Raw genomic sequence first — 19,183 nt, 5'->3', positions numbered from 1 at the left:
GCTGTTTGTTCTCACACTCCGCCCCACCAGCGACCGAGTGTTTTGTCAGGAAAAAAACAAGAGAAAGAAAACAAACGAGTGCGGAATGAAACAAGACGACACTCGGTCATCATTACCCTCACTCTTCTGCAGCTACCATAAACACCTTTCAGGAGACACCGGCATCAGATGAAAGTAGAGCATGGATGGATGGGTGGGAGAGAAGGAGGAGAAGAGGATGAAAAAGTGAAAGAGAAGGGAATAAAGGAGAGGAGGAAGGTATTTTTGAAAAAGAGGTAGGAGAGAGCGAGATTTTCTAGGTTGGTGTGTTCATGTGTTGTCTATGTATGTCGAAGAATACTTTATATTAAGAGTGAGAAAAAAAAACAACAACTTTGTAATGACTCTTGTAAGGGCTTCTCTAGATAGAATCGGTGTCTGTTTCAGAAACACATAAGAGTCAGATGGTGAGTTTGTGGCAGGGTGCTTAGGAGATTAAGTGAGAAAGTGAGAGAAGAGCTGCTAGAGAGTGAAAGACAGTGAGCAGCATGCTGAGAAAGTTATTCAGATAGACGGACGGAGGGGGGGGCGGGCAGATAGACCAAGACAAACAGAGACCGAGTATGAGAACAGCACTGGAGATGGCAGAACATTAACCCCGGCGGCCACAAACAGAGACCGAGTATGAGAACAGCACTGGAGATGGCAGGACATTAACCCCGGCGGCCACATACAGACTGGGCTAATGTCATTAGCATTCCTCAGTCACGCTAGACGTGGCAGCGGGTCTGCTCCACAGCCCAGGCCTTATTAGTGACAACGGGAGCAGGCCAACGCACGCCACCTAATTGTGTCCGAGGAGGACGACACCAACGAGAGGACAAGGACAAGGAGAGGACTGGTCGATAAGAATATGAAGAATGAGTGAAAAAAATAACAGAGGGAAATGAGGGAGGGAGAGAAGGGTCTGTCCAGCCCAAAGGCACAGGTCAGTTTGTGTGTGCTGTGTGTCATTCTGTGTGTGGGTGTATGTCTGCATTGGCTGCATGCTGCTTCACTAGCAACTATAACGGTACATGCACACTATTCTGTTTTCATCTCAAAATGACATTTACTTTTAAATATGTTCTCTGTCCACAAACGCACATACCAATTTCTGCATATTGTCTGCACGGGACACCTTGTCAGTTTGTCTGTTATTCGCATATCTCTGGAAACTTGGAGTCTTGCTATGGGCACAAGTACAGTAAGTGCAGTGCATGGTTAATACTGGTATTCAGACTGCAAGGACCCTAATTGAAACAAGCGATAAATGGTCCCGAATTTAAGGACGTTTCAGAATGCCACACAGGATTTCTACAGGAATAGCATGTTTGAACGGGCACTGCACTAGAATAACAAAAGGCGAAAACATTTGATTGCAATACCACTGATACATTGGTAAGTTGTGATTACCTTTACATCCTGCTGGTGACCCCAGTCTTGGATGATAAACAGTCTGCCGTCCACCACTACAGTACTTCTTTACAGCATCTGTAGGTCTAAGGAAGTTTCCAAGTAGGTACTACTTAGGTCAGTGGTTCTTAACTGGTCTGCCTTTGGGACCCACAATTTCACATGTTCATCAAGTTGCGACCCATATTTTTTTAGCGTTACAAATATGGTGAGCTACATGTTAAGACACGCAAAGTGCCCGTAGGCCTATTTGTTTGGAACATGCTGATGTTTGGTATTACATTTGTGAAGTCTTCAACTCCTGATGTCACCTTTCAAAGTAGGCTACTCGACAGGATTTTTTTTTGACAGGGGTGCTTAGTTTCCATGTCACATTTTAGTTTTGATGGTTTCATGTTCTCATGTGCCAGCAATTCACTGCATACCACACTCTAGGATTTCTGTCCCATTTTGTCCTCAATTTAAGTGAATCCATGTCCTACTTCAAATATTCAGGGTCATAGCTTGTGTTTACCGCTAAAATGATGTCTAACATGACCCGTCACATAAACATTGTCTATCTATGTCCATGACAATGACTGACATACGAATAAAGTCTATCAAAATAAAGGTCCAATGTTAGATCTGATAATGTAGCATTTTTAAATAAGCGATTTCTTCTTTTTTAACACAAGCTCCGCGACACACTTTTGGGTCCCGACCCACCAGTTAAGAAACACTGACTTAGGTTATGCTGCATTTGGGAAACTGTCCAAAAATGCAGGACAATCTGTTAAATGGATTTTACCAGACTACTTAGGCTTATGATGCCTTTAGGAAGCGGGTCCCAAAACAGAAGTATCCAGCTGCCAGCACCTGCCAATGAGCAAGGCTGTCAAAACTATACATCTACTGAATGTGTACGTCTATGGTATGTGCATGTCTTAACAAGGCTTCTGGGCATCCTAATGAGGAAACGGGCAGTAACTTACAGCAGGTGCGGAGCTTAAGGACACAGAGAGGACAACTACCACCACAGAAATCCAAGAAACCCCCAAGCAATGCCCATCACAGAGTGAAAACACTCCAAAACTCTGCAGACACTATAAAAACACGAGGACGTTTCTTAGACATTGGAGACGCTGGCCTATGAAACTCCTCGTGCTGGTGAAACAAGAAAGCTATTCTGTTTCTAGATAATTTCACAGTGATTTTGGCGAGGCACAGCATCATTTTATTAGGCACCGGCAGCAGTAAATGGGGTCTAATGATGCCCCAGAGGGAGAGAGACAAAGAGAGAAAATGATACAGGTACCAGTGTAACAGAGAGATGCTCCTTTTCCTGCTGAGAAGGCCAGAGAGGAAAGTAGGGCTTTGGGAGGAAAGGAGAGTAAGGCAGAGAGAAACAAGAGAGAGAGAGAGAGAGAGAGAGAGCACAGAGAGAGAGAGAGAGAGAGAGAGAGAGAGACAGAGAGAGAGAGAGAGCACAGAGGAGGGGAAGAGATGGAAAAGGAAGGTGTGTAAAGATAGAAAGCGAGTACAGTGGGGGTAGTTGCCAAAAGAGTAACAGAGAGAGAAAGAGAGAGATCCCCAGGGCAAGAGAGAGGCTGTGTTCGTGTGCGTGTGTGTGTGTGTGTGCGTATGTGTGTGTGTGTGTGTGTATGCGTGCGTGCATGCATGCAGGCTTCACCTGCTCCGTCTGAGTCTCCCCACAGCTGATCGGTCAGCTCTGCCTCAATCATGGCCATGCTGCTGGTGCTGCTGGTGCTGCAGGCGCGGTGCTCCACCTGTCCGGGCTGGGGCTGGGGCTGGGGCTGGGGCTGGAGCTGGAGCTGGGGTTTTCCCACCTTCCTTCCTTCCTTCCTGCCGCTGCTGTGAGCTCGAGCCTCTGCTGCCCTCTCCCTGCGGCCACGCTTCCCTGCTATTCCCACTGCGGCGCTCCCTAAACACTCGTCCCGCTCGCAGCGCTCAGGAGCAGCGCATGGAAACCGTCCTCAGGAAACTACTGGAGAGAGACAGAGCAAGAGAGAAGGAAGGAGGGAGGGGGTGTTCGAGAGTGAGAGATGAAGGGAGGGGGGAGAGTGGGAGAGATGGAGGGAGAGAGAGAGAGAGGGAGGGAGAGATTAGGGCACAGAAGTCATGAGGGGAGGGAGGACGTAGAAGAGAGGAAGAGAGAGAGGGAGGGAGAAAGATAAAAAGAAGTGAGAAGCAGCAGGTAAGGCACAGAGGATTGATGTTATGTACACTGTACGGCTCTATCCATCAATCTGAGCTGTCAGCTCCAACACCGGTGTCCCCATGCAGCGCTGCACTCACACCCACACAGCCACAGGGCTCTAGCCTTCCTCCTTCCTCTCTCTCTCTCTCTCTCTCTCTCATCACATCACAATGACTTCCGTGTTCTATCTTTTTCATTCTCGCTCTCTTTCGTTATCTTTCCATTCCTCTGCTTCTTTCTTTTTTTTCTCTACTGTACGTTGCCCTCTCTCCCCCTCTCTCTCTCTCTCTCTCTCTCCCTCACTGTCACTCCGTCCTCTCCCTTTATCGGAGTAATTAAGTAAACACTGCTTTGAGCTGGGGATGTGTTTATGTGGACAAACAGCTAACACTGCCTGCATGACAGGAGAAAACTGCAGCCCCAGCAAGAGGTGTGTGTGTGTGTGTGGGGGGTACACACGATAAGAGCACAGAGGAGATGAAAGAACTGAAAGAACAGCCATGCTGAGGAAGGAGAAGTGTGTGACACAGGCAGAAGGGAGAGACAGAGAGAGAGAATGATATATATAGAGAGGGGGATATTACAAAATTGAGATGGAAACAGAAAAGAGTTTGAGACAAACTGCAAGAGGTTATATAGGCTATACAATGGTTACAGAGCCACTGTTGACTGCAGCACTGGGCCAGTGGAGATGCCAAGGGACTGAGACGCATGAGAGTATGAGAGAGAAAACGAGAGAAACTGATATTACACATTTAAAAAGATGACTGAGGATAAACAAAAAAGTATTGAAGACATGTGGTTGGGTGTTTGTGAAGGAGAAAAGAGACACAACAGGGTCTTTGTTACAGAGACATAATACAAACAATTAATTAACCATAGTCAGAATGATTTGGCAGTAAATTATATGCCTTTGAGAGATGTTGATGTGTGTGCATGTATGTGTGCTCATATTTACTTTGTGCACTCACAGGTTTCTGGCATGATGGTAAGGTGGAATTAAAATAGACTATGTTAACTGATGGAAGTAAAACATTACTGTTGCTTGGGTCCTGATTTATTGTCCTGATGTTTATGCTGATCCGGATGACATGTGCCAAGTGAATACAAGTGAATGTAAGTGAGCTGCTAAGTGTTGCGTGTGTGCACTGCAGAAAATGCCAAGGGAATGTGGGGGTAATTGCCTCTATAAATCTAACCCTGGCAAAAAATCTGTGCACGTTTAATTGCTACAATTACTACACAAACATACATACACATTTTATGTTTACACATAAAAAAGAATTCAAAGTACACCAGCAGAACTTTCTCTCTTTTTCTCTCTGTCTTTCTGTTTCATGCACACACACACACACACACACACACACACACACACACACAGACACACACACACACACACACAAAAACTTAAAGAGAAGATAATGTGTTGTAAGCACAGTCAAGCCGCTCATCATTAAGCAAGACACCACAAGTGTTTGCAGAAGAGAAAATGAAAGGGCTTAGGCCTGCGAGTGCTCCACGTAGTCCAGAGAGGAATCGATAGGCTTCAGCGAGAGGCTGGAGGGGGGGCACGACCGAGCTTCCCCCTGGCCCTCCGGCGCAGTGCCTCTTCGGGTTTGTGTGTGCGGCGTGCACGTAAAGCCAAATTGAGATGAATTGCTCCCACAGCTCCACTGCACAAGACAGCAGATGAATGCGCTCGTCCGAGATGGCGTAGGCCTACCCCCTCTTTTTTTCTCTCCACCAACCCATCTCTTCCCATAGTCCTCACCTTGCTTTTCTCTCATATGCCTGGAGCTGCAGTCAGTGCGTTCGGTTTTCATGTTGTTCTTTTTCGTTCTGTTTTTAGAATGCTGATGAGAACCTTCCAAGTGTGCATGTAAAGTAAGGAAATGCATGTGCAGTTTGAAAAACATACAAACAAGCACACACTCACACACACACACACACACACACACACGTCCGAACAAGTACACACTCTCACACACAAACACACACACACACACACACACACACACACACACACACCACACATGTCCAAACAAATACACACTCTCTCTCACACACACACACACACACACACACACACACATCCGAACAAGCACACACTCACTCACACATGGACACACAGAGTCTGTGTTTACATCATCATTCCTATTAGTTCCCTCTGAGATGACGAGTGTGGTCTTACGACAGGCCAACAAATACTAACATTGGAAGAGGATCAATAGAGAAATTGGAAGAAGCGCTGCTAATCCAGACTTGAGTTATTGAACCCAACTTCAGAGCCCTGGAATTGGCCATATCTTCCACAAAAGACTACATACCGAAAACGTGTCTCACTAGAGTGTTTATTCAAGAAGAGCAAGCTGAATTCTATAAATGCCTACACACACACACACACACACACACTGAAGGAGAATAAAAAAACACCAGCAAAAAAGAAGCTGCAATAATAGTCATCACACCAATGCAAACCATTAGACAAACTACTCATTCAGAGGGACAAACTCTTGACCTACTCAGGTCCATTCTGCAGGGGGACAACAACAATTCTAAAAGCATTCTAATTCTAAGCAAAGCCTTACTCCATCCACACAGCCATACACACACCTCACTTTGTGAAAAGTACTGCTAAGAGGGAAGAGAAAATGGAAAGAAAGAAGAGACATCTATGCTCTATAAGTGTGCAAATATGTGGTTCTATCTTAACAGAAGTGGGTGCTGTCCTCTCTTCATTATCAGAGATGAAAACATTCACAGGGACTTCTACAAAGCTTTAAAGGTGGAAAGTAATAAATCCATGTGAAGGTTTTCATCATGTCCTTGCTATTGGACAACTCATATGCAGTGTCAACACACTGAGAAGCGAATGTAACAGGACAAGGTCCACGCCCCTTGCCTAACCCAGTAGTGCCATTGCGAGTGGCTCTTTGCTTTCGGAGACGAGCCAATTAGCGTAGAGAAGTGGCTACATAAATTGTAACTTTTAATTTGAAGGCCGACGTCATAGCTGCATACTGTTGGTTGTCCACCTGACTCCTGCCTTCACCGCGGGATCCCTTGTGCTCTTTTGGCCTCTTGCTCACTGCATGCATCCAGTGACATTCCGGTAGGTTATCGTGGCATTGCGTGAGTAGTAACGTTTCCTATATGATGTAGGCTAGTATAGCTAACACAAACTTTGGGGGTTTTAGGATTGCTGTCGGCTGCTGAACATGGGCCTCATAGCCGACCTCAGCTGATTGGTATGTAATTTTAACTGTCTTCAAAATAATATGTAGCTTGCGTGGGTTTTTAATTGTATCTTTTTTCGTGTAGCAGAGCTTGCGGTAAAACAAGGACCGGCAACATCAAGGCATCTTGGTTCAAGTTCCGAACGCTGTTTTGTTTTGTTTTGCTTTCACCTAAGTTGTGATGGTCGATTTTACATGTTTTATTTGTTGTATGTTTGTATACATTTTAACTTTCACACGGGAGAAGAACAGTATACCGACGGACGCTCTCGTCTAGTCCTTGTATAAACCATGATGTTCACCACAGCTGATTGCATATACTGTGCAGTGTGTGTGTGTTCAGAGTATTGGCTACTCTGATTTTCCTCTCTTGTCGGACAGGAGCTGCAGGCCAACGGGGGTGGCGGGCTATCGAGGTGGTGGTGTCCCTTCACTTTTCTTGCTGTGGTGCATTTTGAGAATTCGATATTGACATGTTCACGTGTGGTGTGTCTGTAGACCCTCCCTCGGATAAACTCTCCAGCCCTGGGTAAGCTCCAGCCCTGTTCCTGGCTCCTCTCATCCCTCAGCCAGTAGTCTGAGCACATCCTGGTGTATGTGTGACTGTTTGTGTGTGTGTCCAGGCCTTGTAGGCCACTTGTGTCAGTGCCTTTGTGACCAAGGTTCTAACTGTCTGGAGAGAACCCACTCCCCCATATGTTTTTTTTAAGATTTGTTAATAAAGACAGTTTATTTTTGGAAACACGCCTCTGGGTTTCTGTGACCACGAACCTGTGTTGCCTGGTTGGGCTTCATGTACCCAGTTACAGTACAATTGATTGAAGATTCTGAGGGGCAGGGCCTCAGATGGCGTAGTCGACATTTCTATTAGAGAGCTAACCTTCCACTTGCCACACACTCATGTGCAAGCAGGGAAATGCAGTTTCAGTGGTTTCAAGCTGAACGTTTCTGCACTGGAGAAGGAGCTGAAGCAGAAGCCTAAAGCAGCAGTCTCCCCAGTCACTTTCCCTTCTCACTCTCTTTCTCTCCCTCTCTCAGTCTTACTCTGAGCTCCTTCTCCATCCTCCTCTTATACAGAGCAGACAGGAGAGGGTATTGATTTGCCATCATGTCAGAGTTATTGCCCATTCTCTTTCTCATCCTCAGCATTGACACTGCAGCTGTTGACTCTTCCTCTGTCAAACCGAATGGCAGTATGAGCTCCCACCTCTCCTTTTCCATCCTCTCTTTCTTTTTGACTTTTTTCTTTTTTTACTTTTTTCCTCACTGTAACAAACACATACCATGGTGGTATGTAAAGACAGGCAGAGACTGAGACGAGATAAACAGACAGGGAGAAACACACACACACACACACAAAACTAGGTTATGTGACAAAGACAACTTCCCCCAAAAGTTGTGGCCTTCAAAAATTTTAAAGGCCTAGTTAACCTGCACCTCTGACTGTAAATCGCCCATGAACAAAGAGCTACTGTTCTTATGGGTTGATATCACAGCAATCATCTTGCATCACAGCACCACTTACCCATCAGCAGAAATGAACATCTAATCAAGTGCCACACGCAAATCTTCTGTTTTCTTTCCGAGGCATTTCTTCCACAGAGCTGACCATAGCTGGGGACAGCCTTGACCGTTGCACAGTAACCCCTCCAGTTAACTCCAGTGCCTTCTGTGTCTGCACTGACCGGCTCATCATCTTACCCCTGCTGACCTTACACCTAGGCGTGGACGCTGCGCGCACTTGGCCTGTCCATGTTGCCCTTAAAGGTGTGGGTTTTTCAACATTCTAACATAAGAATCCATTCCGCACCAATTGCAGATTCTAAAATTCTATGTTGAATTCAATTTCAACATTCCGTGACGGTACACCTTTAAGGGTTAACAGTAGGCGCTGGGGTGGCTTTAGCAGCCCACAGGGTGTTGCAGCATGTACAGGCCGCAGAGGGAAAGCTGGCAAGCAGGGGGGGAAGGGTGTGCGGGGCACTACTTGGCCGGCACCATGACAGAGTGAGTGAACACAGGGACTGCTGCCGCAGTGCCAGGGTGCCATCAGTCTCGGGGAATGAGCGTGATTGTTTTCATTTGGCGGCGGCCCTCCCTCCATTAAAGCCTTTGTGTTTGCCGCGCTCAGCGTCGAGAAACATTTCAAGGATAGACAGTCACCAGCTGAAGAGACTCCCAATAAATTATTCCACACGAGGCACACAAACAAACACGAACACACACACACACACACACACACACTGTAGTGTACACTCTCTAGTGTTCACTCACTTCAATGGTTCATGCATAGCTCCACAAACACAGAGAAAGACACGCACACACACACACAGACACCTCTCCATACCCACATACAGCTCCACATACAGATACAGCTATCAGTTGATTCCCATGTGCTCTGGGTCGTAATCTTACAGCATGACCCCCATCTATTTGCTGTGGTAGCAAATAATGAAAAGAACAGAGAAAACCAATTCCGAAGTGACGTGATGCTTTTGCTGTTGAAAGCAAAAGAGAAGACAAAGAGAGAAAAAATAAGCCCTCTTCTCACGCAACGAAAGATGCAGCAGCCCAGCGCATCCTGAGAAGACTAGGAGCCCCACTGGCCTGAGCACATCGGCCCACGCGAGTAAACACACACAGTGGCAACAAAGCCCCCCAAAGTTATTAAAAAAAAACACATAACGACTGCAGGGGATGGAGGCAAGTGTGTGTGTGTGACCAGGATCAAGTTGGGCTAAGGATGCTGAAATTCATACAAAATGTCTCTATGCACATGCACTGTTAGGTCACTTGGGATAAAAGGCAGCATGAAACGACCATAACGGAGAAGGATATTGTTGTTGTTTTTGTCCTCCTCCTCCTCATCCTCCACCTACTACTACTACGTACTACTACTACTACTGATAATAATAAACAAAATAATAAACAAAAACTGGCTGACAGAACTTGACTCTCCACGTTTCACTCACTCACAGTTGCTATGCTTTGTAAACGCTCCTGCATATACATATACATGAACATACATATACATATACATACACACACACACTGAGACACTTAATTTGAGCACATCTGATTAATTATACATCTACAAACACAACCCTAATAACTTCTGAGAGACATACCGACAGTCTTAAAGGTATCCAAACCCTTTCTGACCCTGACATCCATACACTTCCAATACCCAGATACACACAGACCAGCTCTGGCGGGTGAATTTTAACTAGAAGCACCTAGGAGCTATTTAGTGGTGTGTGGGATGATTTTGACAAGTAAAGCCAGGGGAGGAGGATGAGGGTTAAGGGAAACGAGGGAACAGGCTGGCAGAGGAGGAGAGAGAAGGAAAGAAAGGGCTGCGGGAAAGAGAAAGAGAAAAAGAGTGAGAAGCTGGTATTTGCGCATGCATGCAAAGGCCTGGCAATGCTGCATGTGGCTTCTGCCAAGTCACTGACAGCATCCAATGCCCATCGCAGAGGGCTCGGGTGTGGGTGTGGGTGGGGGTCTGGGTGTGAGTGTGGGTGTGGGTGTGGGTGTGGGTGTGGGTCTGGGTGTGAGTGGGTGTGGGTCTGGGTGTGGGTGTGGGTGTGGGTGTGGGTGTGAGTGGGTGTGCTGCGACCTGGCACCATGTGTTGTCGACAGAAATGAGGGAAATAAAAGTCCCTCATGGTCATGAACTCGGCGAGCGGGGAGGGGAAGACAAACGGGAACCTACAGGGCTCCGCCTGCTGTCCTTGCTCATGACGCCGCACAACTAACCACGTCCATCATTACACACACACACACACACACACACACACACACACACACACACACACACACACTCAACCACAACCACACACACACACACAAACACACACACACACACAAACACACACACACACACACACACACACACACACACAAAACATCTTAGAGGATTTTGTCATATCAAATCTTTCAGTCCAAGACACAGATCACTTTGTAAATCTCTCACCTACTGCTACAAAGACTCTACCGTTCACCAGGCATGGTCCCACGCAGATTTTGGATATATGGAGTTAGTTTTGTACTTTCATTTTATTCATATTTTAAAACATGTACTTTAGCCATGATACTTATATTAAAGCATCTGAGGCTGATAGGTTAGGAGTCACATCTTCTTACTGTAGGTAAGATATGATGGATAATGACAATCCTACAATTGGCTATCATTGCTCCCACCCCCTTCTCTCTAGTGATACTAGTGTGTGTGTGAAACCGTTTTGAAAATAGATTAACTTACTCCTGCCCAGTTTGAGCATTTAGTTCTTTTCATGTGTGGCTTTAATATATACATTTATTAATATATGCACAGTGGACAATTATTTCCATGTGAACTTATGCCTCTCCAACATTTTGGTTGACCAAACAAGGCTTAGCTCAAGAAAAGTGAATGCCTTGATGCAAGTCTAATTGTGCCCACCCCGGTTTTTTTCATGATGGGCACACACAGCTACACGCAACCACTCGGTTGTTATGCTGCCACTAATGCCCTCACAGCCCTGAAGCAAAGGCACACATGTTAATCAGGATTAGCAGAGGGAAGCCTGCAGTTTGGTATTATGCCTGCTCTGAGCCAGCCAGTGGCGCACAGACTGGCAGCTCTGCCCTTACACACACACACACACACACACACACAGAGAGAGAGACACACGCACAGCACTACAAAAAAGTACATTTTGCTATGTGCTTTCCATACACATGCATTATCACATAAACCCAGATCAGCTCAAACACTCTTAGAGCGGCTGATTCACACCATCTGCATTTTACAGTCTCTTCCCATACGTTCTTCTTGGAGTTCACCCACATGCTGTAGAACTCCCAAACACACAAAGGTCTCATCAAACACATCCTGCATGTCACACACATCCACAGACACACTTGTGGTCTTCTCCCCCATGTGGCAGTCTGTTTGAGCTCCTCCTGCATGCTAACGAGACCTTAAGCAGATGGCCGACTCCCTATCCAGCTCACTGGTCAACAGAGTATTGAACAAGCTGTGCATGCACACACACACACACTCTGACACACATAGGTCTGCACAGAAGATTCTGTAAACCAAAATTGAAGATTTGTTTGGAAACACCATGTATAGGTTAGAAAATAATTCCTGAAATTAATCGGACGAAATTAATAATAATAATAGAACATGAGTCAATCCAGTGCAAATTTTTTAATTAATGGTACTTTTATTTAATCTGGAATGCACTTGAGTTGTCTTGCCTCTTTTGTGTTTGTTTTGTGATTGTGATGTGTAACTATTTGTTCTGCTATCTTGGCCAGGTCTCTCTTGAAAAAGAGATTTTATATCTCAATGAGACTAACCTGGTTAAATAAAGGTTATAATAATAAAATTAATAAAGACTGTAAACTGTATGGTATTGAATTGTGGAATTTTGTGAAGTGTTTTGTGCTCCATTTTTTAGGTCGGCCCAAAAAAGTGTTATTGATGATGCAATGAGTTCCACACTTAGCATAACCCCTTCCCTTAAGAGTTGAGTGTTTGGGTGGACAAACCCCAGAAAGTAAAAGTCCTGCCCAGTATTCCTTCTGCCTATGCACTTAACACACAGGTATATGCAAATTATGTGGTCCAGTGGGTGAAGAGTTGTGCTAATTAGTGGTGCGTTCATGCAACTGGGAAGTGGAAGGTTCCCACTTTAGAACTCCAGACTTCCGAAAGGACCTTATGCATGGAAGGCTCTTTAGTAAGCTCATTTATTCTCGGTGGAGCGTCAGCTGTGTTGTATCTTCTGTTGTATTCTGCTCCTTACACGTTCACTCTGACACTGAATATCTTGTTTGCCCAAGCAATTTTAACACACGCATAAATCCTTCTACATCGCAACGTGCTGATTCACTAGGTGCAACACCCAACCAGGTTCATGTGGACACTAATTACATTAACAATAGCGGCGGCTACAACACACCTGGCTCCACCGGAATTAAATGAGATTGTTAAAGAGCCTCCCGTGCAAAAGGTCTATTCCGAAGCATTCATTTGACAACAACAAACTGGTGACGTTGCTAATGTTCATAGGCTAGCTGGCCTGAAGGCTAAAATCACGTAGTAATTCAAAGGTACTCTCGGAAGTACTGTTTAATATCACAATCACCTGCACTTATTAGTGGAACATAAATAAACAAGGAAGTGACTTATTTGTGCATGGAATACAACCAGTTCAGGTGTGACATACCCCACCATGACACTAGAATTTTCCGACTTCCCAGTTGCTTATGAACGCACTATAGGACCAGCTGGTTTAGTGAACAGTTAGCACAAATGTGTGGTAGGAGTTTTTCACCTCTGTGAGTTACAGTAGGCTACAACAGAGAAAGGTCATGTTCAGAGTTTTCGCCTCTCAAGATATTTGTTTGGAAAGACCTTGAATAGGGTAGAAAACTTCTAGCCTTGTGAAAAACCTGCTTTCTGCAGTAAATTAGCATAAGATGCATATTATGTGCACTTAACACAGGTGTTTCCACTAATTAGCTCATTTATCTGGCTGAAGAGTTATGCCAATTAGAATAAGCTGGTTCATAGAATGGTTGAAAGTACGCGGTAGGAGACAGGCAGGTGACAGGTCATTGTTGGTGAGAATGCGTGCGCTACACAAGTACTGCCGCAAAGAACGGAAGATGATGAATATATAGCCAAAATTAATAGAGTAAGATAAAGCAAATAGCCTTGTAGCCTAATGAAATACATTACGGATTGATGAAGACACGTACGTTCACAATGAGGAGAAACTATTTGATTCAATTTACAATGAAACATTTACATTTAGTTTACATGTTGACAATGAATGGTTTTGGTTGTTGTTGGTGGCGTTATTGCATCTCTTAGTTACAATGCACAATTATTCCCTCATAATTGAGAGCTCTTGTAGACGCGTGTGCATTTCAAAACATTGTGACGTGAAATGCCACAAAAAGCGGCTTAGGATTGTTTGTGAATAGGTCTTAGTGAGTTAGGAGTCCACTTGATTTCTTTTAAGCTGTCACAGACTTTTAGGGCTAAAATGCTTTGTGAATTACTCTTAGTAAAAAATAATTATGAGTCCTAAAGTTGAGTGACACACCCATTATTTTTAAGAATTCTCCTAAATTCGCCAGTTAGGAGCTACTTTTAGCCTTAAGATTCTTTGTGAATGCGGCCCCAGAGCTATTTTTAAAGTTATGAAATGTTCAAAAACGCCCTGTTTTTTGACCAATCAAAAGTGGATAACCGAAAAAGGCTTTTTTTGGAACAAAAACGATGGCAGTTTTTTTTTTAAACTGGAAAAGCGGTCTGCATAACTTCTCTTGTCAGAAAAAGAAGCTAAGTCTGAATGTACCCTTCCATGTTCTTATTGGAAGACTCTTTCGGTAATTACTGTGAGCTCTTTGGAATTGGAGCTAATGGCCCTCAGCATCACTTTTGAATTCCACTACACCGATCCCAAGGGCCAATTGAAATAGCAGGCCCTTGAGTATATTTCAAGGGGGTAGGAGAACATTCGGAGAGTGTAGACACTATGGGCAGCTCTGAGGCTAGCAGTAGACCACTTCCAGCTAGCATTCCATTGAGCCCCATTCACTTTGGTGTCACTTTGACATCAAATAATGTTACATCTGAAGCGTTTTAAGCTTTTATATTAACCTTTTCTCGTAACTCACTTTACGGCTGAGTAATAAACTTTTTTATGAAAATAATGCCATCTTGACGTAATGAGCATACGACTTTGCACAGGAGCGAAGTAACTGTATTCTCTGGAAAAGAAACTCGAAGGCAGTCTAGGAAAAAAGGTCAGGGTAGGAAAGCATTGAGGGAGAAAAACAATTAAGTGATGTTTTGATGGGTTGGCACTACGTCAGAACAAATCCCTACGTTATCAAATTTGTTAGCACGGTTACCAGACGAGTTACGTGTTTCAGTCCATTGCTTTAACGTCACACATTTCTCACTCGCCTGGACTGAGGATGCGCGAGATCCGACGTCAACCAACAGGGAATGGATTCAAATTTGCTTCACTCGTCTCGTTCGAAGTCTATGGGATAGCTCTGTCCATATATTTTACTGTCTATGGTTTTGCAATGCCTGCTCACCATTTTCCCAACACGTTGAAAGAACAGGATTATAGCTGCAGGGTCAGGGGTTAAATGTGCAGGTTGGCGATATTAAGTATGAGCAAATAAAGTCTGTTGTCCTGTAGATGCACTACTGCTGACCCTTTGAGAGGGGGAAAATGAGGTGCGTGAAAAAAGATTGCGCCTTATAAACATTCCGCCAGCATCCTTGGCCCAAGCACACCGGGTGGTTAAGCAGGGAAAACACTGACGCCTATGTTTCTGGTGACCACCAGCCTGAAGCTTTTCACACACACACACACACACACAAATGCAAACATAAAGACATTTCTCCTGCACACAATGAGCATTAGGCACTTTGGAGACAATTAAGAGAGATTCACTGAGAGGGGGCCTCTGCTTCCTTCAACCCAAAGTCAACCAAAGTAAGAATGAACAGTAAGGTGAAGGTACAGTGACTTTAAATCAGTTCTGACAAAGAGATTGAAGGTAAGGATTGTGTGTCTGTGTGTGTGTGTGTGTTTATGTTTAGCCATTAAAATCAGTGTGGAATAAAAGCAGACTGTATCTCCCCTGAAATTGGATTAGATTATGTGCAGACTGGTCATTATCAATGCTGACCACTGGCGCAGTGTAGGGGATGACCCTAACATAAGCACCTACAGAGTGTGTGGTGGGAATGATACGTGGTGCAGTAGAGTCCAATAATATCATGTCAGACTGAGTGACAGGGCAGGTAGGATTTGCTTAAACCCTTTCTGCTTATAATTGATAATTGATTGAAGATGAGGCCACAACCTTTTAAATGAGGCTGTGAGAGAACATCTTACTCTTTCACTCTTTTACACATGTATGCATGCACGCACACAAACACACACACACACACACACACACACACACACACACACACACTTACCACATAGTAATGACTACTTTATCTCTTACTGAAGTGCATAGATGAGGCCCATCTTCAATCCTGGTATGTAAAGGTTAATATGTAAATGACTACCATTCCAAATGGCTATAAAATAGCAGTTAATGGATGCAGCACAACAAAATATTTTGAATGGCTGTAACCTAATTACTTTTATTAAGGTCCTGGTCTCCTGTGTCAATAAATAAAAGCACTTTTATTTATTTGAATACACCCCAGCCCATCTGTGAATTTTGGAAGCGGTGTCGGTCCTAATGCGCCTCATTCAGGGGCAGAGGAAGGGATTTCGGCCATTTCCAGCGTTAGGCAGGCTGCATAATTTGTAGGCAATGAGTCATTGGGCATTGTCAGGCTGTATTCACTGCATTATTCAGAGAGCATTTCACAGCCAACACTGCAACCACTCCGCCCAGCAAATGCACCAAAGCGTATGGCATTAATAGCTTTTCACCCTGTGAACAGCACCATCACGATTAATCATATTTCAGTGGTGGCATCATCTTTGATTCGTGGCATGTTTTCCAGGTAAGAGAGGGGAGGGGTGGAGAGAAAGAAAAAAACTTGCTTCCATGCTTGACTGATCAACTCAAGGTGCCAGGGATAATCAGCTGGAGCTGAGAAAGGGGGAATGCAATCTTGACAAGGTAATGTTAGCCCTGTCGACACTTTCTCCGCCCTTAACCCTCCTGCCTATTCCACAGCCTGTTTAACAACAAAACAAAAGGCCGCACAAATCCACTTCTCTCAACATCACACTTCTGATCTTAATGTTCCTGCAGCTGAAAAAAAAAGAAAGAAGCAAATTCCTTTTTCCTTATTTGTTTTGCCAAGTGCCAAATGGTGCAGAGAGAAAAAGAATATGTCACCATGCTATCCAAAAAGCTTTTAACAGTACCTCAACAGAAAAGCTTCATTATTTATGTATGAATTGATTCCAGAAGCATATTGGCTCATTACCTGCATGAATTTAGTCCTGGCCCCCACAAATCCACACGTGTCCCTTCCCCATCATATGTGATTCATTGCTGGGCCTGTTCACATTAAGCCCTCCATGTTTGTTCTGTTCCCTGATGGTATTTTTCTTCCTTAACCAATCTGATCTTGTTGACCTTTGCAACAAATTCAAACTAGAAGCGTCAGTCATGCAATTTCTTTTCTGTGGGAGTGTGTGTGTGTGTGTATGTGTGTGTATTTGGCTGCTTATGAAACACATCCGTTATTTTAAATGATGCCATCCACACTGAAGTGGCTGTGCAAGGCTGTGGAGTGGTGCTAGTGTTTGCAGCCGATCTTTTCCAAGTGCTTTAGGGGGGTCAGAACAACACACGCTACTGTTCACCATGTGCAGCCGAAGCAAGGGACACTGCAAATAAAGTATTAAAATCCATTTTATATGTATCGCGGACCACACTCTTATCATGCTAGGTCTGACCTAATTTCTCTGCAGCGGGCCGGGCGATCTGACACGGGCCCATTTCTCCTGTCGACTGTGATGGAGATGCCTGGCTGAGCACGGACGTGAGGTTTCGCCGGCGTTTCATCACACAGGTCGATGGAAGAGAGAGTTTTCCTGCTGTGAGAGTCCTACTTTGTATTTTGCGTTGGAAAGTGGTAAGCCTATAAGAAGGCTCTTGATGTCCCGGAAAGTTCTTAAACCGCCGAAGAAATCACATTTTCAATACACAGGCTGTGTCCGAAACAGAAGGCAGTCTCCACTTGCCATAGCAGGCATCAAGGTACCAGTTATGAACTTTGATTCGGGCGGCCTAGTTAGGTAGCAACACGGAACGCTGTTGCCAGGATCCCGGAGAGCAGAATAACGTAACATAGCGTTAGCAAAATCGTTATTTGCTAGTGTCTCCCTTGTCTCACTCTACATTACTTGACAACGGACAATACATTTTTTTCACCATAAGGTAAGCCGTGAGAACATAGAAAAACAAGGTTGCTGTTGACAAATATGATTCATGGATTCATACGTGCTATAGTGAACTTACATAAGGTATATATATGTGGAGATCTCAGCCCAGGCAGTCAAAAATGTAGTGCTGTACTCTGTTGAGTGCTGTTAAGTGCTGCAAAATGCTTTGGCCAACACACCTGCTCGAGGTCAGGACCGATACATCTGCTCAGGATTCTCTTGAGAAACAGTCTCTCACAGTCTCTCTCTCTCTCTCTCTCTCTCTCTCTCTCTCTCTCTCTCTCTCACAGTCTCTCCCTCTCTCTCTCCCTCCCTCCCTCCCTCCCTCCCCACGCACACAGACCACAGCTGTAAACTCAACAAAATTCATACAAATACATTGTCAGTTACCTTAATTTAATGTGGCAGATTGAAATGTGCAATATCACTGGCATTATCCACAGCTTGGCAAAAACCTTGGACTGTGCGCAGTGTTCCTAACACTAATTAATTCCTAATACACAATATAAAAAACATTTGTCTAAACCATATGGCTGGATGAAGAGGATAATTACTTACAAAATAATCAAGTAGGCCCGACTCAAAAGTAGCTTTGTTCTAGGGGCATTCGGCAGAGATCAATGAGCTAAAGTGAAGTGCCCAATGCCGAGGGACGAGGTGGCCATAATGATGTGAGGCAGAGGCTCGAGATGCCTCTCAAAGAAGGACAACACGGAGGACAACTCTTCACAGACAGACAGGCTGTGAATGACATAGACTCTTCACAGACAGACAGAAACAACGGATACTGGGCTCTGCAGTTCAACATGCCATTGAAGTACAGAATGGTGTGGGTAATGAGGAAAATAACCAAGGGCGGAGTGCCAATCGGGACGGTCGGGAGTTTTCCCGGTCGGCCGGCCGAGGTCTGGGCCGGCCCATAGAGCTTTTATCGCGGCAGTCGTACATGAGAAATGCATTTAGAGTTTTCCGCGAAAATCTCCGAGATCTACACTTTAGCATTTTAAGAAGTCCAACCCAAATTTATATCACTCGCTCACTGTCTATATCTCATTTATGGTAACCCTGCACACTCATCTCTCCAATGCTGATTTTTGTGTAGGCTAGCCTTAATTTTTTATCTTAATTCATTTTTGTCTTATTCAGGCATTACAGAACTTTCATGATGTTTGTTCTTAAATTAACGCTGGCCTAGGCTAGAATGGAGCAAAGCCTCCTGGGAATGGGGAATGTGTTTCTGGTTTATCCAATAAACCGATTGCAGGTCAAGTCTATTTACAGAAATGTAGGGGGATAAATGAGCGGCCCCCTCGTCTAATGGCATGACCCTACAAGCGATCAAGTTCGAGGAAAACTACAGGATTTTT

The 19,183-nt window shown here is 44.6% G+C and overlaps 1 protein-coding gene and 1 long non-coding RNA gene across 4 annotated transcripts in view; one reads left to right on the top strand and one right to left on the bottom strand.

Moving 5' to 3' along the window:
- Positions 1–19,183, bottom strand: part of inpp4b (inositol polyphosphate-4-phosphatase type II B) — a 289,177-nt gene that overhangs the window by 194,353 nt on the left and 75,641 nt on the right. For all 3 annotated transcript variants that reach the window (XM_048266182.1, XM_048266276.1, XM_048266110.1), the window contains exon 3: positions 3,104–3,418. In XM_048266182.1, the coding sequence (XP_048122139.1) occupies positions 3,104–3,161 (58 nt within the window). In that variant the 5' untranslated portion in view covers positions 3,162–3,418. The remainder of the gene's footprint in view (positions 1–3,103; positions 3,419–19,183) is intronic.
- Positions 6,653–7,585, top strand: LOC125310033. Its single transcript, XR_007196236.1, has 3 exons — positions 6,653–6,743; positions 6,829–6,879; positions 6,953–7,585. It is a non-coding gene; the product is annotated as an uncharacterized LOC125310033 (long non-coding RNA).

Source organism: Alosa alosa, chromosome 1 (genome assembly GCF_017589495.1).
Source record: "Alosa alosa isolate M-15738 ecotype Scorff River chromosome 1, AALO_Geno_1.1, whole genome shotgun sequence".
NCBI classification, from domain to species: domain Eukaryota; kingdom Metazoa; phylum Chordata; class Actinopteri; order Clupeiformes; family Clupeidae; genus Alosa; species Alosa alosa.
This window is presented reverse-complemented; position numbering and strand designations above follow the sequence as displayed.